Source organism: Lissotriton helveticus, chromosome 4_2, assembly GCF_964261635.1.
Source record: "Lissotriton helveticus chromosome 4_2, aLisHel1.1, whole genome shotgun sequence".
In the NCBI taxonomy this organism is placed as follows: Eukaryota; Metazoa; Chordata; class Amphibia; order Caudata; family Salamandridae; genus Lissotriton; species Lissotriton helveticus.
Window position 1 is genome coordinate 95004086 of NC_136064.1, and position 25449 is coordinate 95029534.

The 25449-nt window shown below is 49.0% G+C and overlaps 1 protein-coding gene across 6 annotated transcripts in view; it reads left to right on the forward strand.

Moving 5' to 3' along the window:
- Positions 1 to 24268, forward strand: part of DLG3 (discs large MAGUK scaffold protein 3) — a 1928515-nt gene extending 1904247 nt beyond the window's left edge. For 4 of the 6 annotated variants that reach the window (XM_078640191.1, XM_078640193.1, XM_078640195.1 and 1 more), the window contains 3 exons: positions 6415 to 6524; positions 8100 to 8191; positions 23884 to 24268. In XM_078640191.1, the coding sequence (XP_078496317.1) occupies positions 6415 to 6524; positions 8100 to 8191; positions 23884 to 23990 (309 nt within the window). In that variant the 3' untranslated portion in view covers positions 23991 to 24268. The remainder of the gene's footprint in view (positions 1 to 6414; positions 6525 to 8099; positions 8192 to 23883) is intronic. The other 2 variants (XM_078640192.1, XM_078640194.1) reach the window with 1 other exon arrangement.
- The last annotated feature ends 1181 nt before the right edge of the window (positions 24269 to 25449 follow it).

Consider the following 25449-nt stretch of genomic DNA (forward strand, 5'->3'; position numbering starts at 1 on the left):
CCGCCATTCCGGATCATGTGGGCCCAGTGGGGGGCCAGCTTACCCATTTTCTACGAGATTGGGAATTGATTACATCGGGTCTTTTGGTTCTCAATCTCGTGGAGAAATGGGTATGCTCTTCCCTTTCGGGAATTTCCCCCAATTACCCTCCTTGCCAAGGTTTTTGTGCGGAGGACCACCTGCTGCTCTTGCAGGAAGAAGTCCTGGCTCTGTTCAGAAAGGGTGCGATAGAGGTGGTTCCTGAGCAGGAGAGGGGTCAGGGGTGCTACTCCCGGGATTTCCTGATCCCCAAAAAGGATGGCAGACTTCGTCCAATCCTGGATCTCAGGATCTTGAACATTTACCTGAAGCAGGAGAAATTCAAGATGCTCACCCTTGCGCAGGTTCTTCAAGTGCTGCTGGAAGAAGACTGGATGGTGTCGATCGACTTGCAGGATGCGTATTTCCACATCCCCATTCTGAAGTCGCACATGAAGTATCTCCGTTTTAGGGTGGGCTCACAGCACTACCAGTTTGCGGTCCTTCCGTTTGGTCTTACTACTGCGCCTCGAGTCTTCACCAAGGTGATGGCATTTGTGGCTATGCATTTCAGAAGGTCAGGGTATTCCCTTATCTGGACGATTGGCTGATCAAAGCAGAATCTCCGGAGAAAGTGCTCCATCATCTGCAAGTCACAACTCAGTTGTTGTACAGGTTGGGTTTTTCAATAAATGTACCCAAATCCCACCTAGTGCCCTCCCAGCGCAACCTGTTCATAGGTGCTGTACTGGATACTACTGTATAACGGGCATTCCCTCCACCTCAAAGGATTCGCGACATACAGGAAATGATTCCTATATTTCACAATGGAGCGGTCGTTCCAGTCCTGAAGGTCCTTCGTCTGCTCGGTCTGATGGCTTCATGCATTCTGCTGGTCAACCATGCACGCTGGCACATGAGGGCACTCCAGTGGTGCCTCCGCAGACAGTGGTATCAACACAACGGAGATCTCAGGGAGTCCATCAGGATCTCCAGAGAAACTGCAGCGGATCTGTCTTGGTGGAGGGCAATCTGTCTCAAGAAAAGCCCTTCCAACCTCCTCCAGCGGTGGCCACACTGATAACGGATGCGTCCACTCTAGGGTGGGGTGCTTATCTGGGGGATCTGGAGATCAAGCGTCTTTGGTCTCCAGAGGAAAGGTTGCTTCACATCAACCTTCTGGAATTGCGGGCGATAAGTCTGGCGCTCAAGGCCTTCCTCCCTTCCCTTCGCGGGCGGTCGGTTCAGGTCCTGACGGACAACACCACCGCGATGTGGTATGTCAACAAGCAGGGAGGAGTAGGGTCGCAGTGTCTCTGCAGACAGGCTCTGCGTCTCTGGTCCTGGGTTCAGGATCATCAGATTTGTCTGATGGCAAATCATCTGGCCGGATTTCTGAACGTGCGTGCAGACAGTCTCAGTCTGCAGTTCTCAACCGACCACGAGTGGAGGCTTCATCCAGAGGTAATTCGTCACGTCTTTCGGACGTGGGGGACTCCTCAGGTGGACCTGTTCGCCACTCGCGAGAATGCTCACTGCCCGTCATTCTGCAGCCTCCAGTTTCCGATGCAGGGAGCCTTGGGGAACCTGTTTCAGTTGAGTTGGGACTCGCAACTCCTTTACGCGTTTCCTCCCATACCCTTGATTCCTCTGGTTCCGAGGAAGATTCGCCAAGACCGGGCACAAGTTATATTGGTCGCCCTGGATTGGCCAAGAAGGGTGTGGTACACAGATCTTCTCCACCTCTCCTTGTGCCCGCCGCTCCGTCTCCCTCTCAGGGCAGATCTCCTCTCTCAGATGGAGGGGCAGGTTCTACACCCCCACCTCCAGACCTTACACCTACATGCCTGGAGATTGAACGGGGCAACCTGAATTCCTTTTCTCTCCCACATGATGTGGTGGATGTCATTCGATCGGCCAGGCGTGACTCCACCAAGTCAATCTATTCTTACAGATGCTCTAAATTTGTGACTTGGTGTGGGGAGAAGTCCATTGGCCCTTTGAGGGCTCGTTTGTCCGATATACTCCTATTTGCTCTTTCTTTAGCGCAGCAAGGTTTTGCTGTGGCTACAGTAAAAGGTTATCTTTCAGCTTTGTCGGCTTTTCTCTGTCTGCCGGATCAGCCGTCCTTATTTAAATCTCCTATTGTGTTAAGATTTCTGAAGGGCCTTACAAATACATTTCCTCCTACTCCTTTTATTGTGCCTCAATGGGACTTGAATCTGGTGCTTACTTTTCTAATGGGTTCCCCTTTTCGAACCTCTACATAATTGTCCCTTGAGGTTGTTGTCCTTTAAGACTTTTTTCCTAGTTGCAATTACCTCGGCAAGGAGGGTAAGTGAGCTTCAAGCTCTTAGTTCAAAGCCCCCATTCTTGACCATTCATGCTGAACGAATGGTTCTTAGGACCAGGACTGCATTTCTGCCTAAGGTGGTAACTCCCTTCCATCTAGGTCAGTCTATTACCCTTCCTACCTTCTATCCTCCCCCTCACCCTTCCATGGAGGAGGAGCGGCTTCACCGTCTGGACCCTAAGAGGGCGGTGAGCTTTTATCTTGATAGGACTAAGGACTATCGAGTTGATGACCAGCTGTTTGTTGGATTTGCTGGTTGCAGAAAAGGAAGAGCTGTGCACAAGCGCACACTTTCGAGATGGATAATTCTATGCATCAGGATCTGCTACGCCCTGGCTGGTAAGGAACCTCCAGAGGGTATAAGAGCCCACTCTACTAGAGCAAAGTCTTCAACATCTGCTTTGTCTAGGGGTGTACCTGTTGAGGACATTTGTAAAGCGGCAACTTGGGCCTCCCTCCACACCTTCGCGAAGCATTACTGCTTGGATACCGAAGTGAGGAGGGAAGGCCACTTTGCGCATTCTGTCCTCCAGGATTTTCTGGTATAGGAGAGTGAACACCCTCCTCCGGCAGTGGGGGCTGCTGTGGGAATCGATTCACAAGGTGAGGAATCCACTGTCAGATGTATCCATCAGAAGAACAAGTTACTTACCTTCGGTAACGCTTTTTCTGGTGGATACAGTATCTGCCTGTGTATTCTTCACTGACCCACCCGCCTCCCTGTTGTCCACTCTTCTATACCTGAGTAATTGTGATGTTAATATGTTTTTATTGTTGAAGGAATAGTTTTATTTCAATTGCTTTTCTGCATTGGTTTCACACTGTGTTATCTTGACATTTGTGTACTGTGTATACTGTGTATTTATCTACTGATGTCGGTCCGTCCGTGTGCCTCGAAGGCACGGAAAAAAGGGCGGAACTGATGTTATCACGCCGGCCTATTAGGGAGTCTGTGACGTCAGCGGAGTCGCGCGCGGTGTTGTGCTTCTGTGACGTTGTCCACGTCGGCGCGAAGCTACAAAAAGAATTTCCGAATGTTGCTGACGTAAGGGGATATTCACAAGGTGAGGAATCCACAGGCAGATACTGTATCCACCAGAAAAAGCATTACCGAAGGTAAGTAACTAATTCTTCTGAGAGCTATTTTGGACACAATTCTGAAGAAAGCCTTTCCATCGCTAGAAAGGCAAACCGAACTGATATCTATGGCTCAACTCTTCTTAAGAAAAAAATCACTTTTAATTTGCCGTTACAAGTCGCTCCTAGGGTCAATGTCATCTTGCATCCCCTCTTCCCCTTCTGCCGCCTGAATATGCATCCCATTCAGGAACAACTATATCTACAATGGTGTCAAGTGGTTGGTTCTTTCAGGATATCATCAGAGTAACTCCGGTAATGGTTCATGCCATTTCTTGGTGGACTCAGCAGAAAAACATTTGAAAAGATCTCGCTCTTCTGGCTCCCCCAGCTTCACGAGTAATAACAGATTAATCTCTAGAAGGATGGGGAGCGTTCTTGCAAGACCTTCAAATCAGTGGCCGTTGGCTGGAACATCGCCTTCTCCACATCAATTTGCTGGAACTAAGACCAATTAGTTTAACCCTGCCAGCATTTCTACAAAGGATATGGAACTCATCGTTTCTTATCAGGACGGGCAATGCAGCGGCAATGCATTATGCCAACAAGCAAGAGGGCACAAGGTCGACTCTATTGTCTCTGGAAGCTCAATGCATCTGCGAGTGGGCGATCCAGAATGGAATTTCACTAAGAGAAGAACACTTTCCGGGGAATCAACGCAACAGCGGATACACTCGGCAGGCTCAAGTCTGCATTTTTTCTTACTGTTCTCCTGCTCAGGCTCTCATGAAGATTAAGGCAGATCCCTGCAGGATGATTATCATGGTCCCATCTTGGCCTCTCCATTATTGGTACATAGAACTCCCTCTTCTTTCAGGGAGGCAGCCTATTCCCTTGGCTCCTATCCCATTGCTATTGACTATGTTCGGAGGCAAGTGTTGCATCCGGATACCAAATCGATTAAATTAGCAGCATGGCTCCTGAAGACTTAGTTCGATCATCTGAACCTTTCTTCTGAATGTTAAGATTCTTTCTCACACCTGGGTGCAAAGCACTAACAAAACATATCTGAAGAAATGGAAGAGATTTTGTCTCTGATGCCAGGAATCTGGCAGTCATCCTTTCTTCTCTTCAGCTCATGAGATTCTTCCTTACATCCTTTCATTGGCGAAAGGTTCATCTCGCTGCTATTTCATGTTTTAGAAGAACCTCTTGAGGCCCCTCTTTATGGTCCGCGAGAATCATAAAACAATTCATGAAGGGACTTTTTAGGGTCTTAACACATTTCAAGCCTCCCCCACAACTCTGGCACCTTAATGTGGTCCGGTATCAACTCATGAAACATCCCTTTGAACCTATCGTCAAGGTGGACATGAACTTTCTGCCATGGAAATTGGCTCTACTTCTGGCTTTGACATCTGCTAGAAGAGTTGGTTAAATACAGGCTCTCACTATCCAGGAGCCTTTTCTTCAATTCAAGGATGACAGTAATAGTACGCACCAACCCCAAGTTTATCCCTAAAGTTCCATCGGAACTTTCATTTAAATGAGCCACTGGTTCTAAAAGCGTTTTTCCCGCAGCCTACAATACCAGTGGATAGAGCTCTTCATTCTCTAGATATTCAGCTCTGTATAAAATTCTATCTCCACGGGGCTATAACCTTCCAAAAGTCACTCCAACTCTTTGTGGCCTATAGTGCCCATTTAAGGGCCGTCCCCTCTCCAAACTAGGCATTGCACGTTGAATTTCTAGTGCCATCCATTACTGTCATCAGGCAGCATGAAAGCCCCTCCAGGGGAGGCTCCATTTACATTCTACTAGAGCAGTCTCTACCTCAACTGCTTTGGTTGCCAAGCTTATCTACCAAGGAGATCTGCAGGGCGGCGACCTGGAAGACTAGCCACACCTTTACCAGGCACTACTGCTTGGACTCCTCTGTTTCGCAGTGAGACAGGCAGCACTGGGAAACCTGCTTCAATGACGATGAGCTTTCTTTTTCACTCCTCCTATTACTTTCGAAAGACCTCGCACATTCTTTTTTAATTTTTCTTACTCTATTCTTTCCCATCACCACTATATGGTTATTTTGACCTATAGTTAGGTGTTTGTGTGTGTATATATGTATGTGTATATATCTATGTGTACATACATATACATTTTTTTTTTACTTTTCCTGGAGTATATTTTATTTAAAATCAATTATAACAAAAATGTGCTAACTGCTAGCTACTCTGATTCAAGCATGTTAATCTATGAAAGTTCCAATACTGGAGTAAAAAAAATATTTTACTTACCTGTAACTATAGTTCTCGAGTTTTAGAATCTTTCATAGATTCCCATGCGACCCACCCTCCTACCCTGTGAAGCTCAACTTTCAAGTGTTCTAGAGGGTAAGATGTTCTGATTGGCTAAAGCCTAGTTTTTAGTCTCTTACAAAAAGATGGATATTTTACAAAACTGAAAAGGGCCTAGGCTTGTTTTCTAGTTTATGCTAACTTTCCTGTTTTGATATACCGGGACTCCCATCTCGGTGACTGGGATGGATTTAAGCATGTGAATCGATGAAAGATTCTAACACTGGAGAACTAGTTACAGGTAAGTAACTTATTTTCTTTTTAGCCATTTTAAACTTCTCGACTTCTAAGGTTCTCTCTTAAAGTAGAGTTGTTAACTGCAAGGTACATCAGTGCTGGAGAAAGTATTACAGGTGGGTAACCTTTGTGAGTTTCATAGAGAAAGCATTTTCAACTCTGAATAATTTCACATCCAGTAGACCAATTGGTGTTGAAGGTCTTGGGTTGCACTAGCAACCAAGAATCTAAATTAATTTCTATAATTATTATTCTGGTAAAGGAATTTTCAGATTGTTAACTGAATGTATGTAAAATCTATTATTTTTGTTAACTGCAAGCATTGACTTGATTTCCTGTAAATAGTTTGCTGAACTATTTTTTTCCTCTTTTAGGGGAAGCACTGTATTTTGGACGTGTCTGGCAATGCCATTAAAAGGTTGCAGCTAGCACAACTTTTTCCAGTTGCCATCTTCATCAAGCCAAAATCCATCGAAGCCCTAATGTAAGTCTATTCTTGCCTGCAAACCTTTTGTTTTTGCATTTAAGGGACTGACGGAGAGGTTACCCTGTTCAACTGCGATGGAGTACCCACTCTGCCAAACTGAAGGTCCGCCCATCTGATTTACAGCTTGGCAAACCTTAAGTAGGTCTGGAATAGAGATTACTCGGTCGCAGACCTATTTCTCCAAAAGTCTAACAGAGTAAGAGTCGTCTGAGTTTTGCCAATGTGATCGCCCGCACGACTTAGTCAGTGGTCAAAATGTCAGTTTTAACTCTGTATGCTGTGGAAAACCGTGGCAGTAAGGGATAGCAAAACATTTAAATGAGCCCCACATTATGGGGGAAAATTCCCACTTTTAGTCATTCTTTTTTATTTTCTCGAGCATAATCTCACTTCAGAATTTTGCTTTTGAAGAAACAAAATCTTGTGAAGTTTGATGGTGGGTCAATCTTTTAACTTAATGACATGAACCACGCTGTCGGCGGATCCGGTCAGTGCCTAGAGTTGTCTGCTAGGCTCTCAGACAATTCTAAATTCGCAGACTGGTATTCCATCGTAGCAACAGAGTATTTTACTAAATCTGGCCCTACATTTTCTCTGGCTTTATTTTTATCATAGTTTACATTATTGTGACCATCCAGCTTGAGTTTGGTTAATGTCAATTATCACCATCTGGTGCTGAAATGATACAAACCCCTGTTATAAAAAAAATATATATATATTTATTTTATTAGAAAAGTTTTATATATCGTTGGCTAGACCCGAAGGCATCGGAGCGCTTTACATGAGGTAGAACATTGTTTCAGAACATAGTTACGTAACGTTTTGGCTCCTCCTCCTTCCTCAGTTTTAGACTTGCCAACCATGCTGATTTTGGCAGTAGATTAGGGGGTAGATTTACTAAGTCGACATAAGATGAAGCCACAAGAAAATAATGTTGTATCCGGTAGGAAATGGTATTTCCTTTAATGGTTCTAAAACAGAAGGTGCTGTACTTATCAGTGTACAGTGATGGCAGCTGTATTCACTGCCAGAGGTGTGCAGGGCTTGTTGTCTGGATGCAGTCTTGTTAGTTCCGATGCGGGTTTGCTCCGTGTAAGCAGCTTGCAATTTCATTTCTTGTGGTTTCATCTTACGTTGACTTGGGACGATAGCAGGAGGCATTAAGAACTATTGACTTCCTACGCTGGTTCACCCCATGCAGGAGGTCTCACTGCTAAAGCATATTAGTAGACCAGCATTGACAAAGTCGTAGGGATACCTCCGAAAGACGACTAAACACGTGTTGGCTAAAGGAAGGTCGATTTGAAGAAAATAAAACATGGCAATAGAAAAAAAGAAATCTCTTTATTATACTTTTGGTTCAAAATTTGTTGGTTGAAATGAATTGCAAACCTCTGAGAATTAAATGACAGACGTCATCTGAGGAGCGTGGGCATGCCTTGTTTACAGTTAGACTTCCGTCACCCCAGTGTCCTTAGAGCAGTCATAATATGCTATGCTAAGCAACTGCTAATGCATGAACTGTTACAGAAGAATGGATAATGCCTCCCTAATAATTTGTGTCTCTCATAGGGAAATGAATCGTAGACAGACGTATGAACAAGCTAATAAGATGTTTGATAAAGCCATGAAATTGGAGCAGGAGTTTGGAGAGTTTTTCACAGGTAAGGAGAACCTATATATTAACAAAGCGAAGTGTAAATGGCGCATTAAGATAAGGGTGGATAAATGTGGAGGTTCCTGGACAAGAGTTGGGAGGTGTAGATTGATAAATGTTAGACATATATGTAAGAAATTCTATACTCGGTGGCGACTGTTTAGCAATGGATTCAATAATTAGAAACAAATATGGTAATAGGTAGGTAGATATTTTATTAAGAGCTGTTCACCTGGACCTCAGTAGATTATAACCTAACTGCACAGTGGTGTGAAGTCTCGTGACTCTAGAAACAAGCATTCTGATAGATACATCTGCCAGTGGATTCCTCACCTTGCGCAGCAGCCAATCGGAAACTTTTGTAGCTCTCCACGCCAGCGAGGTCATGGACGACGTCACAGAGGGTACGACTCCGCTTGCGACCCCGCTGATGTCACTGGATCCATAATAGGGCCTCGACAGCGTGATGAAGTCAGTTCCCTTTTTTCCACGCCAACGGTTTCTTGGGACTCTCCGTAGTTACATTGTTGTTATAGTTGTTCTTGTCTGTTCTTCTCGTTTCCTTTCGAAGATGTCTGGGAGGAAATCGGGTTTCAAGCCCTGCAGGGTGTGTGGGAAGCAGATGTCTATTACTGATCCGCACGAGGACTGCGTATGGTGCTTGTCTTCCGATCACGAAGTCGATGGATGTGCGTGTTGTAGGAAGATGACCTCTAAAGCTTTAAAGGAAAAGGAAGCGAAGTTGTTCATTGCTAAAATGAAGAAGAGTAAGAAGGCGAGTAAAAGAAGATAGAGGTTGAGATCTCGTTCCGAGTTCAGTTCGGGCTTGAAGTCGGCGTCGGGACATTTGAAGTCGAAGAGACATAAGAGAAAGAAGCACTCTTCAAGGCGTCACTCTGATAAGGAACCGGCGCCGAAGTAGTCTTCTCCTCGACGTCACAGTAGTGATGTCGATCCTTCTCATTCAAAACCGGGCTCGCCAGAGAAGGAAGTGTCTCCTGAAGTCGAGGTCTCGTTCTCCGACGCCGGCACCATCTGATTCGGTCCATTCTTCGGATCCGGGTGAAGCCGAGCCAGAGCAAGAAGATCCGGAGCAGCCTGAAGAGGTTCCTTTGTCGGCGCCGATGGGCCCGACTCCAGGTACACCGGCTTCGGAGCCGGCGCCGGGGAATTATCCCCCTTTTCCGGCTCAAGGCCAAGACCCATCACACTATCTGAACGCAATGTATGGTGTCTTTGCAAGGGCTATGTACCCCTCTGGTGCGCCTGCTGGCCCCATGGGTCCTTTTGCCTTTAATTTGGGTGTCCCTCAGGCATATGCCCAGGCTCCATTTATGCATTTTCTTCCAGCGACGCCGTCCTGGAATTTTCCGGCACCATACCGAGAGTCTCCGACGCCGTATCGAGAGAAATTTTTTAGCAGTAACCCTGCACACCAGTAGATGGAGTCATTCAGCTCCATGCCTGCGTCGGCTGCACTGGAAGTGACTTGCGCGGTACCCATATAGGCGCCACCATGGCACACTTTCAAGGCTTTTCACGCCAAGAGTGCGGAGCCACAATGAGAGCTGACCACTGGTGTGAAAAAACGAAGTCCCGGAGAAGGTTGGCCCTTATACTGCAGGCGGCTTGCAGAGCCGGGAGGATGGGAGGGGCAGTTATGAATCTGTGGCTAGATAGAATCTACACCAGATAAGGTGTTACCGAAGGTAAGTAACTTGTTTATCTGAGACTTCTAGCAGCAGATTCCTTACCTAAGTAAAGATACCCAAGCAATGCCTCCCAAAAGGTGGATCTGCAAAGCCAATTTAAAACCAGAAAGTCCTGTAGTACCGAACGGACAAGTGCCAGTAGCAACGGACCTGACTGTCCAGACAGTGTTTGGTGAACGTGTGCAAAGATATCCACATTGCTGCCTGACAGATGTCCAGGACAAGGACTCCGCATGCTAATGCAATGGTTGCATCTTTACCCCTGATAGAATGAGCACACAACCCCTTGAGGGGCTGCTTCTTGGCCAATGCTTAGCAGATCTTGATGCAGAGCACTATCCATCTTGAAATGGTCCGTTTCTGCCTGACCTTCCCTTTTTTTTTTTTTTTTCTCCTATGTACTCAACAAAGTACTCCTTGTCCACTTGGCACTCTTTTGTACGGTCAAGGTAGAACGATAACGCTCTTATCTGAAAGAAACAGGTTAGTATTAGATTCCTTACCTTAGAATATCCCCAGGCGTCAGTCTGGATCCGGAAACTTTTGCGTAGCAGTACCCCTGCGCGTCGGTAGGCGTCGTCTGCAGGCGTTCCCTGCGGCTCCGCGTCCGTCGTCGGCGTCGTGCGCCGTGATGACGTCGCTGAAGTATATAGACGCCGCCTCCGCGCGCTGACGTCAGTTCTTCTTTTTTTCGCGCCAGTTAGCGCAGATCCGAAGAGCAGTACTCCGGTCTTTTGACCAAAGTTTTTTTGATTCTTTCTAACTCTAAGGTGCCGATAGGATGCCCGGGTTTAAGAATTGTGACGGGTGTGACCGCACGATGTCGGTCACGGACCACCACCGCCTCTGCCTCCGGTGCCTGGGCGCGGACCACGACGTGGAGTCCTGCGTCGACTGCCGGGCCTTGACGAGTAAGGCTAGACGGGAGCGGTCCCGCAAGCTACTCGAGCTCCGGGTGTCGGCCCCGCGTCAGGAGCGGTCCCGGTCCGGCCGGAGGTCGAGGGAGCGGTCGAGGGAGCGGTCGCGGAGCCACCACGAGCGCTCCGGAAGTCGTCACCATTTCTCTGGTTCCTCAGGTAAGAGGCACAAGAAGTCGGGGCGTCGTCATCGTACCCCCGACTCCCCCCCGACGCTCGCGCGATGCGGCCGGGGGTTCGGGTGGCCCCGCGTGGGTCGCCGACGCTGCCTGCTCCATACCCGTCGGTCCCTGGGCAAGGCGCGTCGCGCGAGGAGATAGAGGAGTTCCTCATGGCCATGAGGGCGCTGTCTCCTCCGACGGGGCCTACGGCGCCTGCGGGCCCGGTGGTCCCGTCCGGGGGCCCGAGCGGTTCGGGTGCTCCTGCCCCGACGCAGTCGGGTGCTCCGACGCCGGCGGCTCCGGCGCCGCTGGGCCCTTCAGGGTCGACGCCGGCTGGTCCACCGGCCTCTCCGGCGCCGATTCCATCGGGGCAACCCATGGTGCCGCCTCCGCGCGGCGCCGGGACTCCGACGCCGGCTCCGGCCGGCGTCGGGGCTCCGGCTCCGGGCGGCGCCACCCCCATTCCCTCTCCTACTCCGGACGCGGAGTCGGACCGGCGTCGTCCGACGCCGAGTCCGGCGCCGATGGGGCCCATTGACCCCGAGGAGCCGGTCTACATCATTGACTCAGAATATGGTGAGGATGCAGATTATGGAGAGGGTTGGGAGGGGTCTGAGGACCCTCTGTCACGCGAGTGTCAGTACGACGTGGACTGGACAGGTGACTTGGGTGATGCCAGTGGTCTGGACGATTCTCCTAACACTGGTTTTGTCTCGCCTCCTACTGTGGCCTCGGAGGCTGGGGCTGCTTATTCAGTGGTGTTGATGAGGGCTGCCAAGGCCTTGCGCCTTGAGCTCCCCGTCGCGGTCGTGAGGCCTAACATCCTCACTGAGGTCTTCAAACCGCAGTCATGCCCACAGGAGCCTCTGCTGCCGTTCAACGAAGCCTTGACAGACGTTCTTTTGGGCACGTGGTCCAGGCCCGCTTCAGGTTCGCCTGTTGATAGGAACGTGGCCAGACGCCACCGTCCGTGTCCGGATGACCCCAAGTTCCTGTCCACCCATCCCACCCCTGAGAGTCTGGTGATCCAGGCCTCGACTTCCCAAACCGCATTCCCGTCGGCCCCGCCCGACCGGGAATCTAAGAGGTACGACCAGTATGGGAAGAAGGTCTTTTCGTCCCTGAGTCTGGGACGGCGGTCTTGCAACACCGCATGCCTCTTGGGCCGCTACACCCACTCTCTGTGGGATACGGTTGCGGAGTGTCTGCCACAATGCCCGCAGGAGGTACGGGCAAAGCTCGGTCAGGCTATGATTGAAGGCCGAGACGCAGCACGATATTCCATCAGGTGTGGTCTCGATACGACCGACTCGGTAGGCAGAGCGATGTCCACGACGGTGGCGATTCGTCGCCACGCCTGGCTGAGATCCGCCAACTTTTCGCCGAATGTCCAAAATACTTTGATGGACATGCCGTTCGATGGCAGTCGCCTGTTTGGCGACAAAGCGGACCACGCGCTGGAGCGCTTCAAGGACTCCAGGGTCACGGCCAAGTCCTTGGGTCTCTCGACCCAGCGCCAGCAAAGGGGTTCGTTTCGCTCCTTTCGTGGCCACGGAAGGGGCGGTCCCACACGTGCTGCCAGCCACGCACCGCAGAACACTTCTCAACGCGGTGGCGGCCGTGGATTCCGCCGTGGAGGCGGTCGGGGACAGCGGCGAGGTCAGGCCACACCTCCCCCCGCAGCATCAACCTCCAAATCCTCCTAGTCCGAGCTTTCAGGCCCATGTGACGCCAGTGGGTGGCAGGGTTCGCCATCACCACTCCCGCACCATCACATCGGACAGGTGGGTGCTGCAGCTCGTCCGAAGGGGCTACTCCCTCCCCTTCGAGAGCACTCCTCCAGCCATGCCACCGCAGAACCACCGTGTGTCGGGGGACCACTTGACACTTCTGCAGGAGGAAGTTACGGCCCTCTTGGCCAAGGGGGCCATCGAGCGCGTTCCTGGGCCAGAAGTAGGGTGTGGTTGCTATTCCCACTACTTTCTGGTACCCAAGAAGGACAAGGGGGGCCTACGTCCTATCTTGGACCTACGGAACGTCAACGGCTTCCTCCGGAAGGAGAAGTTCAAGATGTTGACTTTGGCTCAGGTCTTGGCTGCTCTGGACCCACAAGACTGGATGGTGGCGTTGGACTTGCAGGACGTGTATGTTCGAGGCATATGGGCTGCAGATGGTACATTTATGAATAGATCGCCATCTGGTGTTGGGCTCGGATGATTGCACTTTGTTTTTCTTCTGGAGAAGTCTTTGTCGTCATAGGTGACTCCTCCTCTCGGTGTTAGTGCGCATGGGCATCGGCTCCATCCTTAGATTGTTTTTTTCCGCCATCGGGTTCGGATGAGGATCGAAGCGCTCCGGACCGACTTCAACAAAGAAGGTTATAACCGGCGCGTATTCCTTTCCAAATCGACGGTATCGTTATCAAACGCGACTGCACCCCATACCGACGCGATTCGAAGGACGACGACTACGAGAAACTCGACGTAGTCCAGCCCGGGGTCCATGGAAAGGACTCCATTCAAAAAATGTCCAACGTGTGGTGCTAAGTTCCCACACAAGGACCTACACGAAGTGTGCAACCTCTGCTTGTCCCCTGAACACGAATCCAGGGACTGTGAGGCCTGTGCAGCATTCTCGTCAAAGTCGACGATTAGAAACCGTCGAGCCAGAAGACACGAGGTATCGAGAATGCAGTCACAAGCAATCCCGGAGCTGTTCGAGGACCAGCAACCAGAAGAGGAGGAAGAAGAGGCCGACGAGGCGGGGTCAGAAGCGGACGAGTCCGACGTCGAGGAATTCGACGTCCAACAAACCGTGAGTGACGACGTCCCTTTACCGAAAAACAAACCCCGCACGGTGTCGACCCCGCCCTCGAGCCCGGTCAGACAACCGAAAAAAGTTTCCAACGCCCCGCCTTCGAGCCCGGCAACGAAACAGAAACCGAAACACTCGGTCCCCCATCATAGTGGTTCCGGTTCCGATAAACCAACCACATCGACACCGAAGCACCAAATAAAGGAAAGCTCGAAGTCGAAGCAGTCCATGTCGACACCGAAGCACGCTTCGGCGCCGAAAACACCCTCGACACAAGGGACATCTTCGATACCGAAGAAGTCGGATCCGAACAAAACTTCGGCACCGAAAATACAAATGGACATTTCAAAGAAAAGACACCTTTCGGAACCGAAAACTGCGGTACCGACACAGGAACACGGAACGGATCCTAAACAAAAGACTTTGTTTATTGACCCAAAGACTGGCAAGGTAGTCACAGAGCTACCTAAAAAGAGGAAACATGAACATTTGGACGACAAGGCTCATCCAAAGAAGAGAACAATGGGGACGAATACAACTCCTCCCCCTTCTCCCAAACCTCACACACCATCTCCGCCTATTCCTGACAATAGGCCAGATATTCCTCCCACACGTCCATCTACACCTACAACAGATGGAGAAAGTGACACAGGGGAGGGGGGACACCCTGGGGATGATGAGGACACAATCCCAGAGGAGGCAGACCCATGGGAGGAGTATAATGTGGGATCAGGTAATGATACCGACCTTGAGTCATATCCCTCAAAACCTTCACCTCCTGATGACAATACTGGGTTTGCACAACTCATTACTAGAGCAGCAACATTTCATAAGGTAGACCTACATACAGAACCTCTAGTACAGGACTTCTTATTAGAGACACTACCTACTGCACAAAGAACATCAGGAACACTACCAATGCTAAAAGGCCTTCTCAGTCATACATCAGAGATATTCAAAGACCCAGTGAGGGCTAGGGTATTGAACCCAAGAATTGATAAAAAATATAGGGCAGCTCCAAAAGACCCAATATACATTAAGGGACAAATTCCTCTAGACTCACTAGTGGTCACAAACGCTCGCAAGAGAGCAAACTCTTTATCTACGGGAGAAGCGCCACCTCCTGACAAGGAGTCTAAACTAATAGATGCCTCTGGCAAGAGAGTAGCATCTCAAGCGGCAAACAGTTGGCGCATAGCTAATACGCAAGCACTACTCGCAAGGTATGACAGAGCGCATTATGATGAGTTAGAAACACTCATCAAACATCTCCCTAAAGAACATCAAAAGAGAGCTGATCAACTTATACAAGAAGGGAAGTTAATTACTAACACTTCAATAAAGTGCGCCCTAGACGCGGCAGAAACTGCGGCAAGGTCGACAAATACAAGCATCATGCTAAGGAGACATGCATGGCTCAGAGTGTCAGGATTCAAACAAGAGGTACAAACCTCGTTACTTAATCAACCTTTTGATGGGAAAACACTTTTTGGCACAGGGACAGATGAGGCCCTAGAAAAAATGAAAAAAGATACAGAAACGGCTAAATCAATGGGAGCATTGCAGCAGCCGACACAAAGAGGTTCCTTTCGTAGATCCACCTATAGAGGAGGATCCAAAAGTACAGGTACAAACCAACAGCAAGCCTCTTTTACACCTACATCACCCAGAGGTAATTCTAGAGGTGGATACAGGGGTAACAACAACAAGGGTAGAGGTCGCGGAAACAACAACAACCGCAACTCTCCAACCCCAAAACAGTGACTTCATAGAGCTTCCCCCAGACCATATAACACCGGTAGGGGGACGTCTATCACAGTTCCTACCTGTCTGGGAAAACATCACATCAGACAAGTGGGTAAGACAAATTATCCAACATGGTTATTGCCTAGAACTTACAGCTACCCCACCAAACATCCCCCCCAAACAGCGTCCAATGAAACAAGATCACCTGACACTGTTAAAACAGGAAGTAATATCACTGCTAGAAAAGCATGCCATAGAGAAGGTTCCACAGCACCAACAGGGAACAGGAGTATACTCACTATACTTCCTAATCCCCAAAAAGGACGGGTCTCTAAGGCCAATACTGGACCTAAGACCTCTCAACGCATACATAAATTCGGAACATTTCCACATGGTCACGCTCCAACAAGTACTTCCTTTACTGAAGAAAGGGGACTTTCTTTCTACACTGGATCTAAAAGACGCTTACTTTCATATCCCTATTCACAAAGCCCACAGGAAATACCTCAGGTTTGTGGTAGAAGGACAACACTATCAGTTCAAAGTCCTCCCATTTGGTGTCACGACGGCACCAAGAGTGTTCACAAAATGCCTGGCAGTGGTAGCAGCTCACCTAAGAAGACAACAAATTCATGTCTTCCCATACTTGGACGACTGGCTAATAAAAGCCAGGTCGCAAGAGGAGTGTCTGCAACACACACAAAAGACAATTCAGCTACTACACCAGCTAGGGTTCACGGTGAACTACACAAAGTCACACCTACAACCAAACAAAGTTCAACAATATCTGGGGGCTACCATAGACACAGAAAAAGCCAAGGTGTACCCCAATGCAATAAGAGTCCAAGCAATGCTTACAATCATTCAGAGATTTCAGCCACAACACTCACTAACAGCAAGAGTGTTCATGCAGCTACTAGGCATGATGTCATCCTGCATACTGCTAATACCATATGCAAAACTACAAATGCGTCCGCTACAAGAATGCTTAGCGACACAGTGGAATCAGGCTCAAGGACAGATTACGGATCTGGTGTTGGTAGACGACCGCACACACCGCTCTCTGAAGTGGTGGAACAGAACAAACATTACCAAGGGGCGGTCGTTCCTAGAGCCAATTCCACAGGTGACAATAACAGCAGACGCATCGCTCACCGGATGGGGAGCACATATGGACAAATACACAGTACAAGGAAGGTGGAGTGTGCAGGAAAAAACACTGCACATCAACTATCTAGAACTACTGGCAGTGTTTCTAGCATTGAAAGCCTTTCAGACACATGTTATCCACAAAGCAGTCCTGATCAGAACAGACAACATGACAGCCATGTATTATATTCAAAAACAGGGGGGGACGCACTCTCTCCAATTATCCAGACTGGCACAGGAGATTTGGAGATGGGCCATTCCTCAAAACATCTATCTGTTAGCCGAACACCTACCAGGAGTTCAAAACCAGATAGCAGACATCTTAAGCAGACAGTCGGAACAAATACACGAATGGGAACTGCACCAACAAATACTGCAGCCATTCTTCCAAAGATGGGGACAACCAGAGATAGACCTATTTGCCACTCATCAGAACGCAAAATGCCAAAGCTTCGCGTCCAGGTACCCACATCACCTGTCGCAGGGCAATGCGTTATGGATAAATTGGTCCAACAAATTTGCATACGCTTTTCCCCCTCTCCCACTAATCCCATTAGTGGTCAGGAAACTGCAACAACATTCAATGACAATGATACTAGTAGCACCCACGTGGGCAAGACAGCCGTGGTTCACCACGCTCCTGCAACTCTCACAAGTGCCACATCAAAAGCTACGAATTCTACCCATGCACCTTACACAGAACCATGGAGAGATAATGCACCCAGATCCAACTCAATTGAACTTAGCGATCTGGCTCCTGAAATCATAGAATTTGGGTACTTAGATCTCCCCCCAAATTGCATGGAAATAATTAAGCAAGCGAGACGTCCAACCACCAGAGCATGCTATGCAGCTAAGTGGAAGAGGTTTGCTATACACTGCACTAATAACAATATCAACCCTCTAGACGTATCAACAAGGGAGATTATTTGCTACTTGTTACACTTACAGCAATGTAATCTAGCGTACACATCTATCAGAGTACATCTAGCAGCTATAGCAGCATACCTACAAAACAGGCAGCGCATATCACTGTTCAGAGTACCAGCGATAAAAGCATTCATGGAAGGTCTTAAAAGAGTCATTCCACCAAGATTACCACCTACCCCAGTCTGGAACCTCAACGTAGTACTCACCAGACTAATGGGGCCACCCTTCGAACCTATGCATAGGTGCGAAATACAATTCCTTACATGGAAGGTGGCATTCCTTATAGCCATTACCTCACTCAGAAGAGTAAGCGAGTTACAGGCATTAACAATACAAGAACCATTCCTACAGATACACCAGAATAAAGTGGTTCTTAGAACAAACCCAAGGTTCTTGCCTAAAGTAATTTCAGCATTCCACATCAATCAGCCAGTGGAATTACCAGTCTTCTTTCCAAAGCCACAGACGGTGGCAGAAAGGGCTCTACATACACTAGATGTTAAAAGAGCCATTTCATACTACATAGAAAGAACACAAGGTTTCAGGAAAACTAAACAACTATTTGTAGCATTTTTCCCCAACACATAAGGGCAATCCTATCTCTAAAGCAGGCATCGCAAGATGGATTGTAAGATGCATACAAATATGTTACATTAAAGCAAAGAGAACATTAACTGTTCCTCCTAGAGCTCATTCCACAAGGAAACTAGGAGCATCTATGGCATTCTTAGGGAACATTACCCTAGATGACATATGTAGAGCAGCAACTTGGTCTACACCACATACATTCACAAAGCACTACTGTGTTGATGTACAGGCTGCACAACAAGCCAGAGTGGGCCAAGCTGTATTAAAAACTCTATTTCAGACAGTTGCGACAGACACTGGTGACCACCGCTAGGGAGGTAACTGCTGTACAATCTATTCATAAATGTACCATCTGCAGCCCATATGCCTCGAACGGAATATGCTACTTACCAGTATGCATCTGTTCTTGGCATAGAGGGCTGCAGAGTGGTACATGCCCTCCCTGCCTCCCCGGAAACCTGTGTCTGTCCCAACATTATCTTATTTAGATACATTTACATGGGCATATCTTTATGTACTACACTACACTACTCCATCTAACCCTACTATGGCAAAACAATCTAAGGATGGAGCCGATGCCCATGCGCACTAACACCGAGAGGAGGAGTCACCTATGACGACAAAGACTTCTCCAGAAGAAAAACAAAGTGCAATCATCCGAGCCCAACACCAGATGGCGATCTATTCATAAATGTACCACTCTGCAGCCCTCTATGCCAAGAACAGATGCATACTGGTAAGTAGCATATTCCTTTCACATCCCCGTCCTGCCGGCCCACCGACGTTACCTGCGGTTCACGGTAGGCCACGAGCACTTTCAGTTTATCGTGCTCCCATTCGGCCTTACCAGCGCCCCACGGGTGTTCACGAAAGTGATGGCGGTGGTCGCAGCTCATCTGCGCCGGTTAGGGGTTTCAGTCTTCCCCTACCTCGACGACTGGTTGTTGAAGGCGAGCTCGCCCCAGACAGTCGTCCACCACCTTCAGTTGACGGCAGACCTCCTGCACGAGCTGGGGTTTTCCGTCAATGTGCCGAAATCACACCTGTGTCCCTCTCAAAAGCTCCTTTTCACCGGAGCGGTTCTCGACTCGGCGCAGTTTCGGGTTTATCCTCCGGAACGGCGGGTCCGGGATATTCAGGCTCTGATTCCAATCTTTCAGCCGTTATCCCGGGTTTCGGTCAGGTTGACGCTGCGGCTGCTGGGGCTGATGGCTTCCTGCATCCTTCTGGTGCATCACGCCCGGTGGCGGATGCGGGCTCTGCAGTGGAACCTGAAGTTTCAGTGGGCCCAGCATCAAGGCAACCTATCCGACCATGTCCTGATCTCGGAGGGCACTGCGAGACAGTTGCAGTGGTGGCTTACGGACCGCGATTGGGTCAGAGGCAGATCCCTCTCCCTTCCCCAACCGGAGCACGTAGTTGTGACGGACGCGTCCCTCCAGGGCTGGGGAGGCCACTTGGGAGAGGCGGAGATCAGAGGCATCTGGTCTCCGGCGGAGTCCCGGCTCCATATCAACATGTTGGAGCTGCGGGCGATTCGCCTAGCACTGAAGGCATTCCTCCCCTTTGTCAACGGGAGTGTAGTGCAGGTGTTCACGGACAACACCACCGCCATGTGGTACTGCAACAAGCAGGGCGGAGTGGGGTCGTGGACTCTTTGCCAGGAGGCTCTGCGTCTCTGGCAATGGCTGGAACGTCAGGGCGTGACTCTGACGGTTCAACACCTGGCAGGTTCTCTGAACGCCAGGGCGGACGAACTCAGCCGTCGGTGCTCGGTGGATCACGAATGGCGTCTGAACTCGGACGTGGCGAAAGGCCTCTTTCTGCAATGGGGAGAGCCTTGGTTAGATCTATTCGCCACAGAAGAGAACGCGCAATGTCATCAGTTCTGCGCGTTGGAGTTTCCAAGACTGCACTCGCTCGGCGACGCCTTTCGGCGCGAGTGGAGTTGCGGTCTATTGTACGCCTTTCCGCCTATACCACTTCTGCCCAGAGTGCTGAAGAAGATCAGGCGCGACCGGGCCCAAGTTATCCTTGTGGCTCCGGACTGGGCTCGAAGGTACTGGTATCCCGAGCTACTCAACATGTCAGTCGGTCCCTCGATCCGCCTGCCCCTTCAGGAGGACCTTCTGTCGCAGCAGCAGGGGACGGTCCTCCACCCGAACCTGTCCAGTCTCCACCTCCATGCGTGGAGATTGAGCGGCGACAGTTGAGGCCATTTGACTTGCCTCCTGAGGTTTGTGATGTGATTCTGGCAGCCAGGCGTCCCTCCACAAAGTCGGTATACGCCTGCCGGTGGAACAGATTTGTGGCATGGTGCACAGCAAAGGCTGTGGGCCCTCTTTCTGCCCCTCTTTCCGAGGTTCTCCTCTTTCTTCTCTCTTGCCCAGCAGGGCTCTGCTCTGGGCACTATCAAGGGCTACCTTTCTGCCCTTTCCGCCTTCTTGAGGCTACCTGATCAGCCATCTTTGTTCAAGTCCCCTATTGTAACGAGATTCTTGAAGGGCATCACGCACATGTATCCACCTGTTCCGTTTGTGATGCCTCAGTGGGACTTGAACCTGGTTCTGACTTTCTTGATGTGCGCTCCCTTTGAGCCGCTTCATTCCTGTCCTCTCCGTCTCCTCACTTTAAAGACGGCCTTCCTGGTTGCCATCACCTCTGCCAGGAGGGTGAATGAGCTCCAGGCTCTTTCTGTCAAACCTCCTTTCCTGTCAATTCATCCAGACAAGGTGGTTCTGAGAACTAGACCTTCTTTCCTGCCCAAAGTAGTCTCTGCTTTTCACATCGGGCAGTCCATCACCTTACCCTCCTTCTTCCCGCCTCCGCATCCTTCAAAGGATGAAGAGCGGCTCCATCGTCTGGACCCAAAACGTGCGCTTTCATTTTATATGGATCGCACACGCCAGTTCCGGGTGGATGACCAACTGTTTGTTGGCTACGTGGGTGCGAAGAAGGGAAGGGCGGTACATAAACGGACCATCTCTCGGTGGGTCGTTCTGTGCATCAAAGCGTGCTACTCTTTGGCTCGGAAGGAGCCTCCGGTTGGGCTGAGGGCCCATTCCACTCGGGCCACGGCGGCTACTACTGCCCTCGGCCGGGGAGTCCCTTTGCAGGACATTTGCCAGGCGGCTACGTGGGCCTCGCTGCACACCTTTGCGAGGCACTACTGCCTGGACAGTCAAGTCCGGAGGCATGGCTTCTTTGGCCGTTCGGTCCTCCAGGACTTTCTGGTGTAGGATTGTATTGGTTCGCAGACCCACCACCGGGGTTGGTATTGCTGGGGTATCTATTCTAAGGTAAGGAATCTAATACTAACCTGTTTCTTTCAGATGAACAAGTTACTTACCTTCGGTAACGATATATCTGTAAGAAACAGTAGTTAGTATTAGATTCCTTACCGCCCCACCCATCCTCCCCGTTCTGCGAACTGATACCTAGGGTTAAGGACATCCCTTTCAGGGCCCTAGTTTCAAATGGCACCAGTGTTGGTTCTCACATGGCTCTGCGTGTTCTGGCGCGGAAAAGCTGTGTACAAAGAACTGACGTCCGCGCACGGAGGCGGCGTCTATATACTCCAGCGACGTCATCACAGCGCACGACGCCGACGACGGACGCGGAGCCGCAGGGGACGCCTGCAGACAACGCCTACCGACGCGCAGGGGTACTGCTACGCAAAAGTTTCCGGATCCAGACTGACGCCTGGGGATATTCTAAGGTAAGGAATCTAATACTAACTACTGTTTCTTACAGATATATCGTTACCGAAGGTAAGTAACTTGTTCGTTGGGTCCAGAGGGAGTCTCCTCTCCTCTATGGGGGAGGAGAGGGGTGGGGGTTGAGGCGGAGCAAAGAAGGTAGGCAGGGGGATATTCTGGCCTACATGGAACGGAATCACAAGCTTAGGGATGTGGGAAGGTTGATGTCTCTCCTGTCAGCAATAGCTTGGAAGAGTAAGACTCAGGCCTCCTCCGGGACTTTTGGCACCACGCGTGCAACCGAATCCCAAATTGTATGGGAATATCTGCTCAAAAGGTACTGTTCACCTACCACAGTGCAAGAGCACATTCTCTGTCCAAAGGTATTCAGCCTCTTAGATTCCCTATGCAGTGGAGTGGTAGGAACAAGCCAGTGGTAATCCTGGAGGTGGAGGCTTGAACCACCAAGGTCTCATGAGTAGGGTGTTGGGTAAAGAAACTGGGGTCCCCAGGAGTGGGGTGATGGCGGCAGGCAGTTCTATGCACAGGAAACTGTGTGCAGGCATTGGACCAGGCAAAGGAGGGGGACATCATTAAGGGTTTCATTAAAAGGGAGAAGAGGTTGAGATGAGACCACTCCTGGCTGAAGCGCCTCTGCCAAGATGTTTGTTCTAACTGCCGCTGTAGGCAGCGGAAGGCCCAAGACCTCAGCCGCCTACCACACCACTATAGCAAAAGAGGTTCCCCCTTCCGTAGCCACAGTAGGAGAAGAGACCAAACAAGTGGCAAATGAGGGGTCTAGCCCACTGTTGTCTGCCTGTTCCTCATACCAGTTGTTCTCATTCCCATCTAAGAGATGCCTGTATCCATAAGGGTCCTCAGACCCCATCCTATTTGTCTCCCTCTCCAGGCCAGTCAGAAGTAAAAGGCATTGGCTCCGATCTAGAAAGCATGGTCCAGGTTGTCACTGGAACCGGCATCGGACGATGCCCATCCAGCTCTGTCACAGTCATGAATGCCGATGGGGACCGTGTCGTTTGTTGGGTGCCTGGGGTGTCTACATCGGAGCAGGCACTTTAGGAAGATCTCGCTCTCACCAACGGCTCTGCTCTGGATCCAACGAGATCCATGGGGCCCCACTGATGCTGAAAACGTCGGTGGGAATCCAGTGGGGGCCCCTCCTGAAACCACTGGTGCCATTGTATTATTTTACGCAGACCTATAACTTCAATGGCTGTGAATGTACTATAATGAATTTTGAATTTCATCTTCAATCTAAGATGGCAAATGGTGTTTATTGTATGTTTATCTTAAATTTGCAGTCCTACCACGATGTTTGTCATACTTAGTCCTACTACCATGTCTTTGTTCAGACTATGTAATGTAATGACGTCTCCCTATACACTTCACTGTGTGATCAAGTCCGCTGGTCGGTCGAAACGCGTTACAGATTTGTTAAGAAATAAATCTTTTTCTGCATCTACCATTTTTGCCTGAGTGCGCTTTACTGTTTTGTGGAAGTATGTTTAAATATATGTAGATGTATAGTGATTATCCATATATATAATATATATATATATATCACTTCACTATGCAGTTTTATTTCAGTTGATTGCTAAAGTTTGGATCTAGATGGCCTTTATTTGTTTTTAAAAAAGTGTTCCTCCTCTGAGTGAGGAACAGCTGATGCACATTTAGAGGATATTAATTGTAATTAATGGAAGTCTATGATGAACAGCTGATGGATTTCCTGGGGGGGCGGGGGAGGAGTTTTATTATTGGTTGGACATATTAGGATCCTGGGTGAGGGATAAAACCTAGTTGGAATTGAGGGAGAGTAGTGAACAGCTGGTTAGAATCTGGGAATCGGTCAGTATATCCCAAATTATGCCTTATGTAGAAAGCTGGTTAAGATTTGGTGGTGAAATTGAGGTCTCTGGATTAGCAATACTAATGGATTGTTTTCGTCTCCCTTTTATTTCAGCCATTGTACAGGGAGACTCGCTCGAAGAGATTTACAACAAAATCAAGCAGATCATTGAGGATCAATCTGGTCACTACATCTGGGTCCCATCGGCTGAGAAACTCTAAATAAGTCCCCACCAGACCTTCCTGTGAGCAGAAGATGTTAATCCCCTTAACCCCAAAGGATTTCAGATTGGAGTACTCTTCCTGCCCTGGCCATACCAACACCTTTTTATTTGGATCTGTCACAGATTACATTTTTCTTTGTTTTGTTTTTGTTACGTTGAGGTGTTCTCTCGCACTCCCAGGCGTGACTGTACCCATTCCCGCATGGACTTTTTTGCAGTCCCACTAGAGATGCGAAAAAACCCTTGAAAGATTTTCTTTTTATAAAAAAAAAAAAATGAAGAGCAAAACTGAAATTCTTTTGGAGGAGCGGAAGGAAGAAGTGGACATACTCAAGACACACGAGATGGATTGGTATCAGAAGTTTCGAAAAAAAGGGCAGGGCTTCATGTTCATTCAACATGTTGGAGAGCTCCCCCCTCATGGAGATGTTTGTATCCCTAACCGTTTACTACGATGGAACCAGAACAATTTTATTTATAGGTGTACGTATAATATATATATAATGTATATATGTCATATATACATTATAGGTATATTATATACATTTTATATATGTATAGATATATTATATATGGACAAGAAACAGTGGACTTCATAAAAAGTTTGGTAATGGTATTTGCAAGGATATTTTCAATTCTGTGTTCCAGTCAGTAGCAGCAGACGTGAGGAACTGACTTCCTGAGGCACAGAGGTCATGGGCTGTTACTGCTCGAGCCTAGAGTGCTTTATGGTCTGAAGAACTAAAGTGGAGATTAGTATGTCGGGGTGAAATGTGTAGCCCGAGGTGGCAGAGAAGAAGCCGAAGCTTGCAGATGTAAGTGAGGAGTGTAGATATGGGGATGCATGAAATGCCAAGGCCTTGCCATGTGATGACTATGTGGAAGTGGCTGTCAGGTTAAGTCATGTTCTACTTCAATGAACCATAGAACTGACGGTGCTTGTGGGGATGGAATCACCTTTGTCTGAATGGAAGCCATAAGTGGGAGATCCCCAGCGATAGTTTACGGCATTGAAACAGAACGTCCACTGGAGTTGGACAAATGGATGACTGATTTGTAGAGGGATGTAACCAAAGTTGCTGACTATGGTGGAATTTGTGGTCTTCTGCAGGAAAGCCTGAAACTGGAAGTGCTTGAGTTGGACAAGACCATCGTCCAAGGGAAATGTAGAACACGGGTTACCTGAGAAGGTGAAACAGTGTTTGATTGTCTTTTGTATCAAAACCCAGAGACTACAGACACATGTAACTGGAAGTGCTGGCACTGAGGGTTGTCCACCACGTGGTTCTCTTCTAGGAAAGCCTAGATCAGGAAATGCCCGGGAGAGGGTGGCAACAGTTGCTTTCTACTGTGGAATTAGAAGTGTACGTGGAGCAGGAGTCTGGCATTTTAGATCTTACCCCTCAGGCTGGTTTGTGTTCAGTTGTTAGCTGGAGGAGGCAGTCTTACAAAATTAT